Source organism: Aythya ferina (assembly GCF_964211825.1).
Source record: "Aythya ferina genome assembly, chromosome: 17".
NCBI lineage: Eukaryota > Metazoa > Chordata > Aves > Anseriformes > Anatidae > Aythya > Aythya ferina.
The window spans coordinates 12,282,580-12,300,300 of NC_140316.1; the positions used below are offsets into that span (position 1 = coordinate 12,282,580).

The 17,721-nt window shown below is 58.7% G+C and overlaps 1 protein-coding gene across 12 annotated transcripts in view; it reads left to right on the plus strand.

Annotated features, from left to right (window-relative positions):
- Positions 1 to 17,721, plus strand: part of NCOR2 (nuclear receptor corepressor 2) — a 223,944-nt gene that overhangs the window by 195,013 nt on the left and 11,210 nt on the right. For all 12 annotated transcript variants that reach the window (XM_084539360.1, XM_084539364.1, XM_084539369.1 and 9 more), the window contains 14 exons: positions 334 to 438; positions 1,326 to 1,429; positions 3,754 to 3,904; positions 8,185 to 8,337; positions 8,725 to 8,811; positions 9,253 to 9,530; positions 10,254 to 10,617; positions 13,101 to 13,328; positions 13,484 to 13,729; positions 13,852 to 14,001; positions 14,431 to 14,571; positions 14,680 to 14,842; positions 15,509 to 15,942; positions 17,555 to 17,698. In XM_084539360.1, the coding sequence (XP_084395486.1) occupies positions 334 to 438; positions 1,326 to 1,429; positions 3,754 to 3,904; positions 8,185 to 8,337; positions 8,725 to 8,811; positions 9,253 to 9,530; positions 10,254 to 10,617; positions 13,101 to 13,328; positions 13,484 to 13,729; positions 13,852 to 14,001; positions 14,431 to 14,571; positions 14,680 to 14,842; positions 15,509 to 15,942; positions 17,555 to 17,698 (2,748 nt within the window). The remainder of the gene's footprint in view (positions 1 to 333; positions 439 to 1,325; positions 1,430 to 3,753; positions 3,905 to 8,184; positions 8,338 to 8,724; positions 8,812 to 9,252; positions 9,531 to 10,253; positions 10,618 to 13,100; positions 13,329 to 13,483; positions 13,730 to 13,851; positions 14,002 to 14,430; positions 14,572 to 14,679; positions 14,843 to 15,508; positions 15,943 to 17,554; positions 17,699 to 17,721) is intronic.

Genomic DNA, 17,721 nt, shown 5'->3' on the forward strand with positions numbered 1-17,721 from the left:
GAATGTGGCTGCCAGCCCTGCACTGTGACCCCACAAGGAGGGATGGGATCAGTGCGTGCTCCTGGGCAGCACCTGCCAGCCCCTGCTGCTTGCAGCGGTGCTGGAGGAGGCCCTTTGCCAGCCGTGGGTTTTGCAGGGAGGCTTCCAAGTCCTCCTCCTGGGCTCCCCACCAAAGACCTGGCTGTTGGTCCAGCCAGTCCCCACTCCTGCCTCTGCCAGGCACAAGAGCTGGTGCCAGGCGGGGCTGAGACGTGATCCTGGTGGCCCAGGACACGGGAGGTGCCAGCTGGAGGCTGTCGGAGGCCACTCTGATCTGTGCTTCGTGTTTTCCAGTGCCTTTTCCTGGAGTAAAGCAGGAACAACTTTCTCCTAGAAGCCAGGCCAGCCAGCCGGAAAGTCTGGTGATGCAGCCGTCCCAGGAGGGCTCCATCCTGCGGGGTGAGCGTGCGGCCGTGCCCCAGCGTGGGAGGGCAGGGGGGATGCGTGCTGCCCTGGGAAGGTCTGGGTGGATTTTGGGGTTTCTGCCCAGCCAGAGGGGTCTCTTTGCCCCTTTTCTCCAGCTGCTCAGATTGCCAGAGCAGTGGCAGGTAGGTCTGTGCAGCATCTCCAACGGGACACCAAGACATTTCTAGCCACAGCCCTGCATCAGGGCTTGGGCTTTGATCCTGGCAGGGGTTTTGTGTGCACGGGGCACCCCACAATCTGTTGCTCGGGACAGCAAAGCAAGACCAGTTAAATGCCATCGACTGGTTTTCAGTGTTGGGGCTGCAGCTGGGCAGGGACCACATTTCATTTAAATCTAGTCTTCCCATTTTTCCTTAGAGAATGAGTATCGATGAGTTGTTTTTAAGTGATTTAGGTAATTCTGCTTTGTGAAATCCCCAAGCTTCCTGCAGGCAGAGGCAGGGTGTGCAGCGGATCGGCTCCAGCCAGATAACACAGAGCAGAGCTCACACCACCCTGAGCTCCATCTCTCTGGAGATCTGCTCCGACCACATCAGCAGAGGCTGCGGCAGGCTGTGCTTTCTCTCAGGCCCATAAATCTGCCTGGCCCCTCCACAAAGGCAGCAGGGAGGTGATAGCTTCAGAAGAATTGTTTGCACCTCCCAGCCCCAGGGCTGGTTCCCTTGGGGGCCAGGGTGGGAAGAGTTGTGCAATGCTCTGGATTTAAGGCTGACATCTCCTGGTGGGCTTCCTCTCGGGTCCCTCAGCTCGCCAGAGGTTGGGTTGAATCCTGCTGGCTTAGCCATCAGCATTCTTGGCCCCTCAGGCGTTGTGCTGAGCAGCAAATGCAGCCTCCAACCCGCTGGCTTTGTGTCCTGCAGGTACTTCCCTCGGCTCTGCCTCGGGAGGGAGCATCACCAAGGGGACACCCACATCCAGGCCCCCTCCGGAGTCGCCCATCACGTACCGAGGCTCCATCACGCACGTAAGTCCCTTGTCTCCGTCGGGCTTTGCTTTTCCCGGGTGCTGGTCACTGCAGCTTGGGGTGCCGGTGTTTGTGGGTGCACTGAGCACGTGGCACGGGGCTGAGCCACCTGCAGCAGCACAGAGCCCTCGCAAACAGCCTCAGCTCGGCTTGGCACGAGCCCCGTCCCATCTGCAGGAGAGCAGAGCCCGACGAGCAGCGGTGCAAAGCGTCGCAGCGTGTCTGAGCTCCCCCTTTGCTTTCAGTAGCTGTCAGGAGCACGGGCGAAAGCAGCTTTAAATGGCTCTGGGAAAATAATCCTGGCAGGGCAAGCACGCAGCGAGGAGGAGGAGAGGGGTGGAAGGCCCTGTCTGGGCAGAGGAGAGGAGGAGGCTGCGAGGGGCACGTCAGGTAATGAGGTCTGCCAGTGCTGAGCGCGCTGTGCTGGGGGTCCTGCCCAAAGGCTCTGTGGAGCAGGAAGCTGCTTTGGCCTTAATCTCCACCATCCATCTTCAGAAGAGCAGCTGGCAAGCGGGTGATAGTTTTTTGCCGTGTGAGTTATTGCTCATCTGGTAACGGAGCAGAGAGCATAAAGAAAAAAAATCACCTGTTTCCCTTGGGGATTTTATCTGGCCGTCATTCAGGTATTCAAAGCCACTCGTGCTGAGATTTTTGCCTGCTTCATTCAAAGAGGGTGACCGTGTTCCCTTTGGCCCTGGGGACCTGAACCTAAATCCTGGCTCAGAGCAAAAGCTTCTCCTGCCAGGTGCCCTGCATCCAGCAGCTGCCAGGAGTGGATGCTTGACGACTGCAAGTAACCCCGTGGAGCAAACACATCCCCTCGTGTGCCCCTGCAGCAGCTGTGGGAAGCCACGGGTGGGCACGAAGGGTCCTGAGCCCCACGTGCCAGAATTCGGAAATAAGAGCAGTTTGTACGATGCTGTACATCAGCTATTTAATCCGTCTGGATTCCCTTGGCTGGGGAATTAAGGTCCCAAGGCCAGAGCAGGCTGCCCCTTGCTCCTGGCGTTCCCATCCCTCCTGCTGCCTGGCACCGGCTGGCCTGGCAGCCTGCGTCCCTCTGCTCCCGCAGCAGCTCCCGGTGCCGGGGCTGATATTTGATCTCGGATTAGTCAGCCAGTGTGCAGGAGGCAGATCTTGAATATATGCTCTGTGCTCTGAAGCCATCTGTCATCACTTGCTTTCAAATCCCCTCTGAGCACGTCCACGGAAGGAAGATGACTTTACCTGGGGCTGGGAGAGCCGGCACCGGGCGCACCGGGAGCACCAGCAGTCAGGGCCCTGATCCCACACATGGGCACATCCCGGCAGCTGTAGGGGGGATTTTAGGGGCTGGTGGCCCTCAGACAGCTTGGTACAGAGCAGAGGCATCTCCAGGGTGGGGTGGGAAAAGAGTCTGATGAATCCCAAATGCCAGCACAGGTGGGTTTTGCTCCCCAGGGCTCCTTGTGGGCATCAGCCCTGGGAGTCGGTGGGGTTAGGTTGAGCAGGGGGGTGTCAGCCAGGAGCAGGGCTCTGACAGCACTGCCCTGCATCCCCTACAATGGGCAGGGAGGGACATCATCCCCCGGTGTCTGTTCCCACTCAGCACCGAGCAGGCTGTGATGGCAGAGCAACATTAATCAGCAGCGACATCTTCAAGGACATCCAGCTCCGAGTATTTTGAAGGGGAATCAGGGAGGGCAGGTGCTTGTGAACCATGTTCCTGTGTGCCCCTGGGGAAACAGAGGTTTCTGCTCATGCGAGTTTGTGTGAGGAGCCTATTTTTGTTGGAGAGCCCAGCGGCAGGCATCGCTCCCCCACCTGCCCTGCCTCGGTGGGATGTCTCGCAGCTCGCAGTGCTGGGCCTGGAGAGCAAAACCCAGTGCTTGCCAGCCCTGCCCCACACCTGTGGGATGGCAACAAGCCGGGCAGCTTGCTCCAAAACACACAGCAAAGAACACAGCTGCTGCTTTAGAGGCCCAGGGTCGTGGCTGCCCCAAGGTGAGGACCACGGCACCGACACCAGCACCCAGCCAGAGCCGGGCTGGCCCCGGCACCTTGCCCCTTTCAGCCTGGTGCCTGCCGTCCCCGCGCTGCCCTCACCCCCACCTCTTCCCAGCAGCCTTCCCCGGCTCACGTACCTTCTTACCGCTCGCCGTTATTGTCCTCATCAATAATTAAGCTGCAGGTTTCTCGCTGCTGGCTGTGTCAGGAAGCGGAGGCCGGGCGCGCTCTCCTCCGCTCGGCTCCCCCGGCGGAACAGAGTGTTCCTGTGTGCGAGCGCGCCTGCTTGCTTAATTGCTTGTGACACTGTTAAATATGGATCTTGGTGGCTTTCCAAGGGCACCCCGGCAGAAGTGCTGTACAAAGGAACCATTACCAGGATAATCGGAGAAGACAGCCCCAGCAGAGCGGAGAAAGTGAGGGAGGATGCCCTGCCCAAAGGACATGTCATATACGAGGGGAAGAAGGGCCACGTGCTGTCCTACGACGGTAAGTCGGAACCCGCTGCCTCTCGGGCAGGTGCCGCGGTGCTCGGGTGTCGGGAGGTATTTGGGGCAAGGCTGGCCACGTGCGATGGGATGACCTCGCAGGTTCACTTCCAGCGTGGGTTCTCTCCCCCCCTGCAGCTGGGTTTCCCTTTGTCCCGTGCCATCATCTCACCTTGGAGGGGGTGCTGCTGGCGCACAGGGACGCAGGGCGGGATGCCCGTGGGACATGCCACACCGTGGGAGGGTCCCCAGGGTCTTAGGCCAAGGTGGAGCCCAAAGAACCTACAAGATGGAGGCAAATCAGATAGTTTGCCATAAATATTTATCATGATATCAGGCTTTCTATTCATGGGCATCATGCAGCTTTCCAGGCGTGGAAACTGCAACCTCCTGGGGACTGCAGTGCTGTGCCTCAGTTTCCCCACGGCACAGGGGAGCTTGTGGCTCCCTGATCATCATGAGACTGGTGTGGGGCACTTGGTGTGTCCTTCCTGCATGGCCTGGGTGGCACGCAGCCCCGACCCGCACAGGGCTGAGGAAGAAGCAGCAGTGTGGGTGTGAGCACGTTCAGCTGGCTGAGATGGAAGCGACCTCGCTCACGGAGCCGTCTGCGTGCAGGGTTGTGGCTGGGGCTCCTGTGCCTCCGGCTGCTGGCATCTTGTCCCGTGTCTCAGGAAGGACGGCGCTGGTGCAGTGTGGCACGGATTGAACTGCATTAAAAATCGGGAATGAGTCAGCCCCTGGCTCCTCCAGCTCCAGCATGGGACGGAGTCTGGGTGCCTTATTTGTCACCAGGACCACGTTACATTATCCTGTGAGTTCTCTAAAGCACCCGTAGCCATTGGATGGGGCAAGGCCAGTCCCTCAACCCAGCAAGGAGCCTGTCTGGGTGATGCATTTGCCTGTTCCCAGCTACCCAGAGGTGCAGAGCCCTGAAGGACCAGCCCGGAGACACCTGTTAACCAACGTTACCCCCAGCCAGCCGGAGAGCAGTGCAGCAGCAGGACTGCCAAAGCAAATGTGGCAGGTTGATGCAAGGAGCCTGAGGACCAGGATGCTCTCAGGAGGCTCTGGGAAGACCCGAAAGCTGTGCTGCAGCCTGCACCCCTGCTGTACGGGAACGCTGCCTCGGTACATGCCAAAGCTGCCTCGCTGCGTTAGCGGCATCAGCACGCAGCCACCAGCTGTTCCTCCCGCCTCTGCGCCTGCTCAGCAGATAGCAGCGCTGGCCATAAAAGCCTGACTGCAAGCCCTGGTGGCTTCCATTAGAGATAAGCAGATGTTCATCTCCAGTGAAGCTGGAAACGACTCCTCCGTGCTCGCCTCTCGCTCTGCGCCGGGCCAGGCACGGCAGGGCTGCAGCTGCCCCTGGCGCGGTGCCTGGCTCCTCCTCGCCCGGGGCTGGCATTGGGAAGAGCCGAGCTACGGGCACCGCAACCCCACAGCCCCTCGTCCTCCGGGGCCTCTCATCCCTGAGGGCTCGGTGTAAAAACAGCCAGATGCTGGAGTCCTGGCACACCGACAGCCATCCAGCAGGAATGTGTCACCTCTCCTCTGAGTCAAACTTACGGAGACGAGCAAAGCGCAGAGCCTGATGCTGGTGGCACTCGCCTCCTTCAGCAGGTATTGGTGCTATCGGCTGCTGTGCTCGCACGCCTGTGGGCTGCATCCCACCCCCGGGGGCAGAGGGGGTCTGGGAGCAGCCCTGCAGGGCCAGGAGCTGGTTTCACCACTGGTGAAACGGCATTTGGTGACACAAATTTGGGTCATGCCATGGGGAAGGCTCGCGAGGTGCCACCTCCCTGCGGGGACCTGTGGGGACAGGGCTCTGCCTCCTGCTCCCCTCGTGGCTGCCGCCTCGTCCCGCACCCGCCCGTGTTTGCTGTCAACTCTCGCCCAGATAAGAAGTGTCACCGCAGGAGACTTGTGTCTGCGTGCCCTTTGGGACACTTGGCAGGACTGGTCCCAGCGAGGACGCAGGAAGTGTTTCGGGACTTGTTTGTGCAACGAGCTATTTTAATCTCCTCTGCCCGGGTTTGGAGTCGAACGAGGCTGGGCACAAACGTGGTGCCACCAGGGCGGGGATGAGGGAGGCTGCCTGGTGGCGAGGGCTGCCCCGGCCCCTGGGTCCCGAGCCATGCACCGAGAGGGGATCCCACACGGGGCAGAGCTGGGACCCAAGGTTGGTCCCATTGCATGCACTGCCCTGTGCCTCCCATGGCCAGGGTGGCCAGAACAGGAGGTCGCAGCCCTCTTGGGGACAGGTGTGGGTCTGCAGAGCCACAAGCAGATGATCCTTTAGGTGCTGGGAGCATCAACGAGACCTTTGAGACTGGGTCAAGGACATCGCACCCTCCCAGTTTCTGCTTTGGACTTGGCTGCTGCAAAAGGGGAGCTGAGCTCCCTGACGCCCAGCCATCGCCTCTCATCCTACCCCTTGTGGGGGACACGGAGGAGGAATTAATTCCTTCCCCTTCACAGCAGCCTTTTCCATGCTCCATAGCATTTATCACATCCTGAGTGATCTCGTCTGCTCCTGCAGCCCAGCCAGCCCCGCTGCCTCTCCTTCCCCCCTGCAGCCTGGCAAGGCTTCAGAGCCTGAAGCCAAAGAGTTAAAAGGGGAAAAGAAAAAAAAAAAAAAAGGAAAATGAAATTGTTGGTGATTATGAATTTTGGCAAGCAGAAAAAAAAATTGCAAATTCTTTAGTGTCATGAGGGTGCTTAAAATAAAAGAGCTGTAATGAGACGAGATCCTGTAGCATGTGCGAGCTGAATTGTGCTAGATTGGTTATTCTCATTCCGCATATGATTGCTGAGGGCTTCTGCAAGGCAAGGGACGTGTTTTTGGAGTGATTTGCTTTCTGTTTAGTCTCTCTCCTCCCTTGTGCCCTCCCCCTGCTCCCCCGCAGCACAAAGGGTGCCCGGGGCCGTGTTCCCTTCCGCACAGGGACTTCTGCAACAGATGTGCCTTGATGACAGGGTGTGGGAGCGTCAACCCTCGTCTGCCGCAAGGTGCTTGGCTCCTTTCTGAGCGTCACCCCCGGATTTTTCCCCTTGAATGACATTGAAGTGAAGGCTCAGAGCCCAATCCACCTCTCGCTTCCCTGCACGCAGCCCCAAACCCTTTCTGGATCGAGTGGATGCTGATGGCGGAAAGCACCAGTGGGTGTGAAGTTGTGATAATCCCATTTTATTAATGACTGGCTTTTCAAAGGGCAACTTTTATTCCCAATTGTCCGCGATGGAATTAACGTTTTTAACTTCTCCTCCGTTTTCCTAATTGTATAACCACATTCTCTGCCCATGAAGAGGAGGATCGGGGCACCAGCAATCCTTGGCAGGCGCGGCCAGGCCAGAGATAATGGGCAGAGGCGTTCCTCTCCCCGAGCCAACATCCTCTCGCTCAGTGCTCGTTACATAAACACGAGGCATTCAGCTGGATCACAACCGGCCTGTGAGATTCACAGCTCGCTGCACCCGATGGAGGAAATTGGGCTCAGTGGATGGGTTCGGTGGGGCGGGCGCGGAGGCAAGGCAGCGGCTTTCCAGGTCACCAGCGGGCTGTGCTGGCAAACCCAGCGCTCGGGGATGGCGTGATGCTGCCCGCCGCAGGGAGACGAGGGCTCAAGCTCCACTTTGCAGAAAAATCTGGTCCGAGTTTGGATGAGGACGTGGTCTGTGGCCTGCAGTCACGCCAGTGCTTGCTCCATCGCTCCGGCTCGGACCCGTGGGACTTCTCGCCGTCTCTCGTGTGCGCTCATTGCTGCTTCAAAGGATTTCTCTGCTTTGCCTCTCCCCTCTTGCCTGTTTTTCTCACCCAGGGAGTGTCTCAGCAAATATTAAGACTGGACAAGATCCCAAACAGTAGGTGTCTAATAAAAATCAAAACAACAACAACAAAAAAAACCCTCCCCAGCACTGCAGGGCTGAGTTCAGTGGAACTGCAGCTGCTGACACCAGGGCTGTGCCGGCTCCGAGCTGTCCCGCTGCCTACATCTGGCCCACGCAGGGCGGGAGGGAGCGGGACACGACAGGGCGGCTGCTCCTACCCAGGCAGGAGGCACAGATCTGGAATCTGAGCAGGCAGGGAGGGGAGAAGACATCAGCTGAATTTCTTGGAAGCCAACCTCATGCGACGTTTCTTGCAGTGCCGAGCGGTGGCCGGTGCTCAGATGGGATCTGACCTTTTGGTAGCACAGACAGACAGTAGTAAACACCCTCCTGCATCAAGTGCCAGCTTTCTGTGCTCCTCATGTTGCTTCTTGGTGTTCCTTTCCCCAGGTGGGGTGGCTGCTTCTCAGTGTCCCAAAGAAGACAGCAGGAGCTCAGGAGCTTCGCATGAGACCACGGGAACCAAGCGGACCTACGACATGATGGAGGGGAGGATCAGCCGGGGCTTGTCAGCCCGTGATCCGCTGTCTGCCAGCATTGAAGGTGGGTCTGGGGGAAACCTTTTACCCATGCTGTGTCAGCAGTGACCTGCAGAGACCCCATCTGGTGTCCTGTCTACACGATGTGCCTTCCCACACCTGTGTTTTGGCAGTGGTTAGCTGGGATCCCATGGCACGTCCCAACAGGACAGCATCTGACAGGCATGGTAGGACTAGGGACACAGGCTGGTCTCTGCTTTTGGCTTCTGCCCTGGTAAACCAGTTCCAGGACTACAAAAAAGGAAGCACGTTTAAAAAAGAGAAATCAAGTCATTTAGAAACTGTTGGTATTTTTTTTCTCCCCGGAGCCCTGGTAACACCGTCACTGTGCGTTCTTTTTTAAATGAACTTCTGTGTCACAACCCAGCTTTCCCCCTTGGATCTCTCGTAGGTCTCATGGGTCGAGCGATCCCTCCAGACCGACACAGTCCCCATAACCTAAAGGAGCAGCACCACATCCGCGGCTCAATTACACAAGGTAATGCCTGCAGGCAGGACAAGGCCGTGGCCAGAAGTAACACGGGGAAGTGTCTCACACGCGTGGCACCTTGTCCTTATCGTCAGGTTAGGGCAGGAGGAACACAAGATGGACACATTGGGGTCCAGCTGCAGATCTGCTCTGTGCTCAGACAAGCTGTTAGTCTTGCTCAGCTTCCACCACCCTAAGCTCTCACCGAGTCAGGGGTAAAAATCCCAGTGACTCGCGTGAGGGCAGGCTGAAAGTAGTGCAAACTGGGTCCAGAAATTGATGGTAATGGGAGGGGGTCCTGTTGGGTTAATGATGTAGTTGCATGTGTGCTCAGCCCTTGAGTTACATGCATTAACTGGAGGCCCCTGGTGCTGAGCATCCCCATGGGGACTGGGAGCCCAGTGCGTGGCTGGGGACTCACCCTCTGCTTTGTCTGCCCGGGGGCTGCAGGAATACCTCGGTCCTACGTGGAGGCCCATGAGGACTACCTCAGAAGAGAAGCCAAACAGCTCAAGAGGGAAAACACTCCGCCACGGGACTTATCTGACAGCTACAAGGTCAGGTCTCACGAGGGCCTTACTCCCCTGAAAATGAAGCCAGCCCACGAAGGGTTGGTGGCCACGGTGAAAGAAGCGGGAAGGTCAATCCATGAGATTCCCCGGGAGGAGCTGAGGCGGACCCCAGACATCTCCCTGACGAGGCCTCTGAAGGAAGGCTCCATCACGCAGGTATGGGCTCGCTCCTACCCAGCCTGTTGCCCTTGCAGGCTCTGCTCCCAACAGGAGAGAAGAGAGTTGCAAACTCTTTGGGATTGCAAACTGCTCAGTATTTAGGCTCTGTTTGGGTATGGGTTCCCCTTTTCCATCCTCAAGCAGATAAATACAAAACCTCCGTGCTCCCTGACATGTGAGGAAGGCAGTGCTCTGTCCACGCACACTGGAGTAGCCTCATTTGGCTCACGTTCAAGGCCAGAGGCGACTCGGTGCCCTCGGCAGCTGTGACTGGGTGTGCATAGCCTCGGTCTCCTCGCTTTATGGGCAAGAGTCAACCCAGCGAGGCCAGTATTTCGGATGAAGCATTGCATGCTGTCTCCTGTCGGGCTGCAAATATTTGGAGGGTTCCCATGGCACCTCGCAGGCCTACCTCATTTCGCAGCGTGTGTAGGAGCGAGGCGTGATGGGCACAGCCAGCCCTCGGCAGTGACTCATCTTCGTCTTGTTGTAGCACAACACGACATGCAGAGCGGGCACCCCACCCTGCCCGTTTCGGTGCTGTTCCCTCCGCTGTGCTGATGGCTGCTGCCATTTCACCACGTAAACTGGTGTCACTGGTGTACCGACCCACCGAACTGGGAAGCACAAGCCCCGTTGAAGCTGGGTGGGGTGGAGTCGCTGCGTCCCCTTCTGCTCTGTGCCCCTTTGACCTCTCGCCTGCCTTGTTTCTGTCTGCAGGGTACCCCGCTGAAGTACGACAGTGGCTCTTCTTCATCGAGTACCAAAAAGCACGACGTGCGGTCCATCATCGGCAGTCCCGGGAGGACTTTTCACTCTGTCCACTCTCTGGACGTCATACAAGACGCGAGGAACCTGGAGAGAGCTTACGAAGAGAGCCTGAAAAACAGGCCGAGCCCAGTGACAAACTCGGGCGGATCGATCGCCAGAGGGGCCCCCGTGATTGTGCCTGAGCCGGGAAAACCCCACCAAAGTGCCCTCGCCTACGAGGACCACCAGGCAGGGCACAGCACGGCGTTCAGCAGCCACTTGCACAGAGGGTCTCCGGTCTCCACGAGGGAATCCACGCCACGGCAGCATGAAGGTACTTGTCAGCCTTTTACTGGATGCTGAGGTTTGCAGCAAGGTGCACGGGAAGTGGCTGCTGACCCCACCTGTTCCCTGCAGGTGCCCGTCCAACCTGCTCTCCTGTTCTCCCCAACTGGGGCTGACTCACGGGAGCTGGGGCATGCCTGCTCTGGGGTAGCTGAAAGGAGACTTCGGTGAAGCTGATGCAGTGTAGAAAGTGTCTTCCCTGTCCCGGAGTTGTCCCTGAGGAGCCTTGTTTCTAAAGGAAATCACTTTGTTATTTCTGAAGGAAATAACAGTGCTCAGTGCGCTGGGCAGGGGGATTTTCACCCTTTCATCAATCTGGTGTTTGTTTGCCTGCCTTGTGTGTTTATCCATCACCTTGGCACCCAAGCACCTCACCGCCAGGTACACATAATCCTCCTGAGCTGGTAGATCCGGGCAGTTTGGCTGGCTGCTGGGGTCTGCTGCCTACCCAGCCTGTTCGGGGGGGGGTCTGCCTGCTCCCCTTGGTTCCAGTCATCGCCGGGGCTCCCAGGGGCCAAACACATGCTCAGATCTGGTGAGATCCACTCAGATCTAGAGCCCAAAAAGTCCTGTGGCGTTACGGCACCCCCGTGGGCAGTGCAGAACCCAGTCCCTAGGACACCTTGTCATCTCTCCTGCTAGCTACGGGGAGCTGCAGCAGCCTGGGGCACCGCTCTCCTCCAGCTCTGCGGCAGCGTTCTCGGGAGGTTCGCATCTCCCACCTGCAAACCCTTGTCCTACACCAAGAGTCTCATGATTTGGGGGCGTGTGGCACAAGGCACTGCAGGCTGCCAAAAAACAGGGCCAGGACACGGCTCCCCCAGGAGGACCGTGTGATGGGGCTGCAGAGGACAGCCCAAAAACCCACCGGCATCACTCGTGGCCGGCTGGGCACACCAGGAAGTCTCCGTGGTCAGCAAATCCCATTGCTGCAGCCTTTTTCTAGCTGTTTTTCTAGCTAGGTCAGTGCTGCTGGGGAAGCCTTCAGCTGCTTTGCGGCGCTCTGAGATTTGCACATATGGTGAGGATGGCGCGGGGGAGGCAGCACCCAGGCTGTGGGGAGGGATCCCAAGGGGAAAATCAGCGTTCCTGTAAAGCGCCAGCAGCAAAGTAGGTTTCTGCCCGTCTGGAGATCACGGGGTTTGGGAACGCAGGAGATCTGCAGGAGTGGGGCCCTACAAGGAGGAGTCGTAGATCGGAGCTGGAGTGCAACTTCCCACGCCAGCTAGATTTTCCTCCTGCCCTTGCAGGAGGTTTGATTTATTCGTGGCCACACCAAGACACTGAGGTTTGTGAGAGGGGCAGGCGTGGCGGTGCGCCCAGCCTGTGCTGTAGCTGTGGTTATTTCCAAGTCCCCACCAGCGGGGCTGGATCCAGCACACGGAGTCGGGCAGGGATGGCTCAGTGCTCTCCAAGCCAGGGCTCGGACAGACATCACAGTCCAGGTCCCTGCCCCTCTGCAGGGACAGGGCTTTTGTGCATGTGTTTGGCTGATGGGGAGGGGCAGGCTGGCTCCGTCTCTTTCTGAATGGCTCCGGGCTCGTTTCTGTGCAATTTGGTGCAAGAGGAGCGTGTTCACGCTGCTTTGGGGTGGCTCTGTCAGCTGCTGTCCCCAGCCTGTTAGGAACACCATGAAATGGTGCCCTTTGTCCCAGGTGGGGCGAGAAGTGCCACCAATGCCCAGTGCAGGTTGGAAGAGCCGAGGGAAGGCCCTGACATTGATCCAACCTCCCTCCGGGTATTGGGAAAGAGCTGACAGCTCCAGAGGGCAGCTGGTGCTTGAACCCTCTGAACCACGTTTCATCACCATGGCCGGGAGTTTCTGGGGTCCCCGGCTCTGCCCGGCAGCCCTAACCTCTTCCTTGCTGGTGTGCCAAGGAGCACGGCAGCCAGGCTCCATCACAGGGTGCTGGTGCAGGGCAGGATGAGCCTGCAGGCTGCACGGTGTGTGTGTAGTGGGATGGATGAATAGGAAAGTGCTGGCGTCCTCCTCGTGCAAATGCTGCACGGACAGCCATGCCCAGGGGACATACACAGCCCTGCCAATAGCACAGGGCTGCCCCGGGTCTTGCATGACCCCATTCTTGGTGCTGTTGTAGCAAAGATGGGTTAGCCCAGCGTGTTGCACCTTGTACCCGTGCCCTGTCCCGCTCCTCTGCTCGTGGGAGGTGGAAGGTGAGAGCAGGATGTCAAAGGGAGAGGTCCGGATGGGCTCGGTTGGGCACAGGCAGTGGAAGGTGGGAGCCCCTTTCCATTTCTCATGGGGCACACACGGGAGGGTTTAGGACGGGCTTCTCCTCCTGGCTGTGGCTCGGTGTAATGCATCCTGGCAATGCAGCAAGGAGGGAAGGGTCCCTTGAGTTCAGGAGCCGTGGGCGTCCCTTGAGGAAACGCTTGGCAGAGGGTACCCCGCGGGGACGTGGCTTGGCCGTGGTGCTCAGTCTCTGACTCATTTCCTTCTGCTCGCTGCAGGGAGCATCACTGCTGGGAAGCCGGTGTCCCAGGACCGAAAGATCACCCCCACGTCAAGAGAGCTCACCAACTCCAAGTCGCCGCACGCCCCCGTGCCCGACCACCACCACCCCATCTCCCCGTATGAGCACTTGCTCCGTGGCGTGAGCGGGGTCGACCTGTACCGAGGACACATCCCGCTGGCTTTCGATCCCGCCGCCATCCCAAGGGGAATCCAACTGGAAGCAGGTACCTTCAGCGGGGGGCACGGTTGCTTTGGGATCATTTTTTCCTCATCGTGCTCCAAAACTTGAGGTTGCACCAGGCCAAAGCACGGCCTGCTGCCTCCCAAAAACCCATGAGTGGGGAAAACCGCTTCATTTCTCCCTCCTCTTCTCTCCCAGCTGCTGCTTACTACCTGCCGAGGCACCTGGCCCCCAGCCCCACGTACCCCCACCTCTACCCCCCGTACCTCATCCGGGGGTACCCGGACACGGCCGCCATGGAGAACCGCCAGACCATCATCAACGACTACATCACGTCCCAGCAGATGCACCACAACGCCGCGGCCACGGCCATGGCGCAGCGGGCGGACATGCTGCGTGGCTTGTCGCCCCGGGAGCCCTCGCTCGCCCTCAACTATGCAGCAGGTCCTTGTGAATCCATCCTGGGGGTTTCAGGGAGGGGTTCCCACCTTTTGGGAGCTGTGGCTGGGGTCAAGCAGCAGCGGCTCGGTGTCACCCTGACGGCCCTCTCACTGCTCTCTTCCCAGGAATCATCGACCTGTCCCAAGTGCCGCACCTGCCTGTCCTCGTGCCCCCCACCCCCGGCACCTCCGCCACCTCCATGGACCGCATCACCTACATCCCCGGCCCCCCCCAGACCTTCAGCAGCCGACACAGCAGCTCCCCGCTCTCCCCAGGTAATGCTGCAGCTTGCTTTTCCCATTGGGTAGGACTCCCTTAAACAATTTGGGGCCGTGAGCTCAGTGTGCTGGGGCAGAGCCCAAATCCATTCCCACTCGGGGACCAGCGCTCCGGCTCCCTCTCACCAGCTCCTCTGATTCTGCTTGTTGTGAGCTCCGTTGCTTTTCCTCCTTTTCCCCCGAAGTGGCAGCTAGCAAACAGCTTTGTGGAAGGTCACATCCTGGAGACGGCGCCAGGACAGCTATTGCGTGATCTGCCCGGGCTTTGTCGTGCTGGTCACCCCGGGCTGTCCTGCTCCAGGTGACCTTGGATGGAGCCGTTCGTTATCTGCTCTGCAGACACAGCGATGTGAAGGGCAGGCTGTGTTCCCCCGTGGGGAATCGCGCTGTCTGCAGCCCTTTCACTGCCTTTTGGTTGGGTTTCAGGAGGCCCCACGCACTTGACCAAACAGTCAGGATCGTCGGTGTCTGAGCGGGAACGGGATCGGGAGCGTGAACGTGAGAGGGAGCGTGAAAAATCCATCCTGGTATCCACCACAGTGGAGCATGCACCCATCTGGAGACCCGGTATGCTGGGGAGGAGCCTGGCTCTACATCCCAGGGCCCTTGCTGGGTGCAGGTAGGGTTGGGACTCTGAAACAAGGGGCTGAAACCCTTGCTTGTATTTGCCCCCAGGTACAGAGCAGTCCAGCAGCCGTTCCTCCTCGCACTCTCACAGTCACCAGCACTCTCCCGTCTCGCCCCGCACCCATGAGACCATCCAGCAGCGCCCCAGCGTGCTCCACAACACCAACATGAAGATCATCTCCTCGGAGACCCCCACCCCTTCCGTCCTGCGGTACGTCCCCACGCCACGCTCCCTGCCCCTTGCCCGGACTCCTTCCAAGGGGAGATGTAGTGGCTAATTAATGAGCACCACGCGGGCACCTCGGAGTTGCAGCAAGGGTTGTTTGGACCTTGTGGTTTAGTGGAGGACGTGTTAGTTTTAGGTCATAGGTTGGACTAGGTGATCTTGGAGGTCTCTTCCAACCTCAATGATTCTGTGATTCTGTGATTCAGTCTCAGCAGGAGCAGGACTGGGGCTAACGGGGAAGTTGTGATGGGGAGAGATGGGTTTTGGTACGCAGTCCCTTCACTGCACCTGGTGGTTTTTACTGCTACCAGGAAAGGATGTGTCCAAGTGCAGGTATCACTGCTCTTGCTGAGTTTCCTGCTTCTGGCGTTATGAAGGTGCATGGGCTTGTCCCATGGGTTTTCTTCCTTGTGGTCAACCATCCAGACCACAGCAAATACCCCATGGCCCATTATTGTGGGTGGCAGAGGTTTCATCCGAGCCTTCCTCACCTGCTCCAGCACGGGCCAACTCTGTGCTCAGATCAGCTTCAAATACCTCAGCCAGACAGGGCTAATACCCGGGCTAAACACTTGGGCTCTGCCAGCTGCTTAGCAGCACTCCCCTTTCACCACACGCTCATCTTTTCTTCATCCTCTTGTCGCCTTCCAGCTCCTCATCCACCACTACCACGTCGCCGATCCGCTCCGCGGGCTTCCCCTCGGCCTCCGCCCTGCGCTCCTCCATCGGCGCGGTGGACGGCTACGCAGCCATGATGGACCCGGCCGTCCTGCAGAAAGAGGCCTCGAGGGCGCGGGAAGGCAAGGCCGAGCGATCCCAGCCTGACAACAACGTGTTCACCTCAAAGCTGCCCAGCGGGGCCGCCCTCGAACAGTCGCCTTCGCCTATTAAAGCCATGGAGTCGAGGCCTTTACCCGCCTCCGGGCCCAGTTCTTCTCATCACTATAGCAGAGGACAGGGGAAAAGCCAGCAGCACCACCACCCTCTGGACCAGCAGCACGCAGCCTCAGGCCCCGAGCAGCACAGTAGAGAAAAGAGTCAAAGTAAACCCTTTTCAATGCAGGAACAGGAGCTCCGAGCACTCGGTAAGACCACCACGACAGCGGCCAACTTCATAGATGTGATTATCATGCGCCAAATTTCTTGCGATAAGGGGCAGCGAGAAAGAGGCTCGCTAAGTAACGACTCCACTAGCGATGGTAAGAAATTGGAGGGGAGGGGCGAGACAGCTGTGGCCTGAGACTGATTTGATTTCATTATTTCGTATTTTGAGTTGCACGTTTTGGCTATTGGCTTTGTCAGCTCCCCGAGTGTGCTTGTCCCGCTCCCTCCCAGTTGTTACGTTATTCCAGTCTTTATTTGTGTGTGTCTCAGGGATCTTCCCTTCTCCCACACTCTCTTAGTTTTTTTTCCATTGCCAAGCCCTGTTTTGCAAATGTTGTTCAGTTCCTGGTACTGCTTTTTACAGACAATAGCAATTTGCTAATTCCGATTTCCCCATAATTAGCAATTCCCAGGCAGTCTGTACGAAACAGTTGCGGGTAATAAATCAAAGGGGCTAAGATGAGAACTGGGTGTGTGAGTGTGACAGGGCTGCTGGCCACCCGACACGTACGGCCCCGCTCGTGGCTGTGCCATCCCCTGCAGGATCCTCGTGGGCTCAGGGGCTGCAGCAGGGGCGGCACGAGAGGGAAAGGTGCAGAGAGCTGCCATTTCGGGGGTCGTTCCCCCAGCAGATCGCAGGAACCACTGGCTGCGATCCCACGTAGGACACAAAAGCAACAGGAGGAGTTTCTCCGGATGGCAATGGGCTGGACTCAAGGAGGAGTCGATTTGTGATGGGGCAAACCTTCCCCCAGAGCACCCATCTGGGCTCCCAGCAGCAGGCAGCACACGGGGGCAGGGGGAGGCCTCTTCTTCACGTTGGAGCATCCACCAGGGCCTGTTGGCCACCAGAAGGCTTCAGGAGGGTCGTGGGGGTGAGGGTGGCTCCCCCCAGCACGTGCCCATGCCAGAGCAGCACAGTCCAAGCTGCTCCCGCTGGGGCTGGCAGGGGCAGTGGGGCAGTGGGGCAGAGCACACCCCGGGCACCGGGGCCTCCCGGCAGCACCGCGGGTCCCCTGCCAGCTCAGCCTGCAATGGGGCAGCTTCTAGGAATTGAGCAGAAGGAGGTTGAAGGTCTGTGGAGGCAGAAGTCGTGTTACCAAACCCGCTGAGCTGGCAGGAGGCAGCGGGTGCCTCCTCCTGGTCCCCTGGGGCCTTTGCCCCTGGTGGCTGGAAGCATGACCCGGCTGTGCCTCAGGTTCCTCCCTCTCTTGGAGGATAATGTTCGTCTTTCATTCCAGCTCTGCATGTTTTGATGGAGTTTGTGTCCGTGCACTGGGTTTAAAAGGCAGAGAAAGGTCAAGGAGCCTTCTTGCCCCTGCAGCAGGGAAGCCTGCTGTGTTTGCAGGAGGATCCTCGCACCCCGTGGGAGGGCCTGAGGTCCGCAGGGCCTCACGCTCCATTTTCAAGTCCCTGCTGTTGGCATCATCGGGGCTTTTTTTGAGATCTGTGCAGCCCCAGAGGACCATACATTCAGCCAGACCTGCCAGGCCTCTCCTGGTCTCTTTTCTGCCCCCTTTGCTGCCTGTACGACTGCCCACCAGCGACCACGGCCGCAGCACCAGGATTTAACGCCCTTCTCCCTTTCCCCAGGCTTCCACGGTGGCTACAGCCCTGAGCGGATCGAAGCGGTGAGTCCCGTCAGCTCGCCCAGCCTGTCCCACGAGAAAGGGGCCAAGCTGCTGCAGGATGCGGACAAGGGGCATGGGGAACACGACCCGAGGCAGAAGCAGCAAGGTGAGGGCAGAGATCGGTGGTGT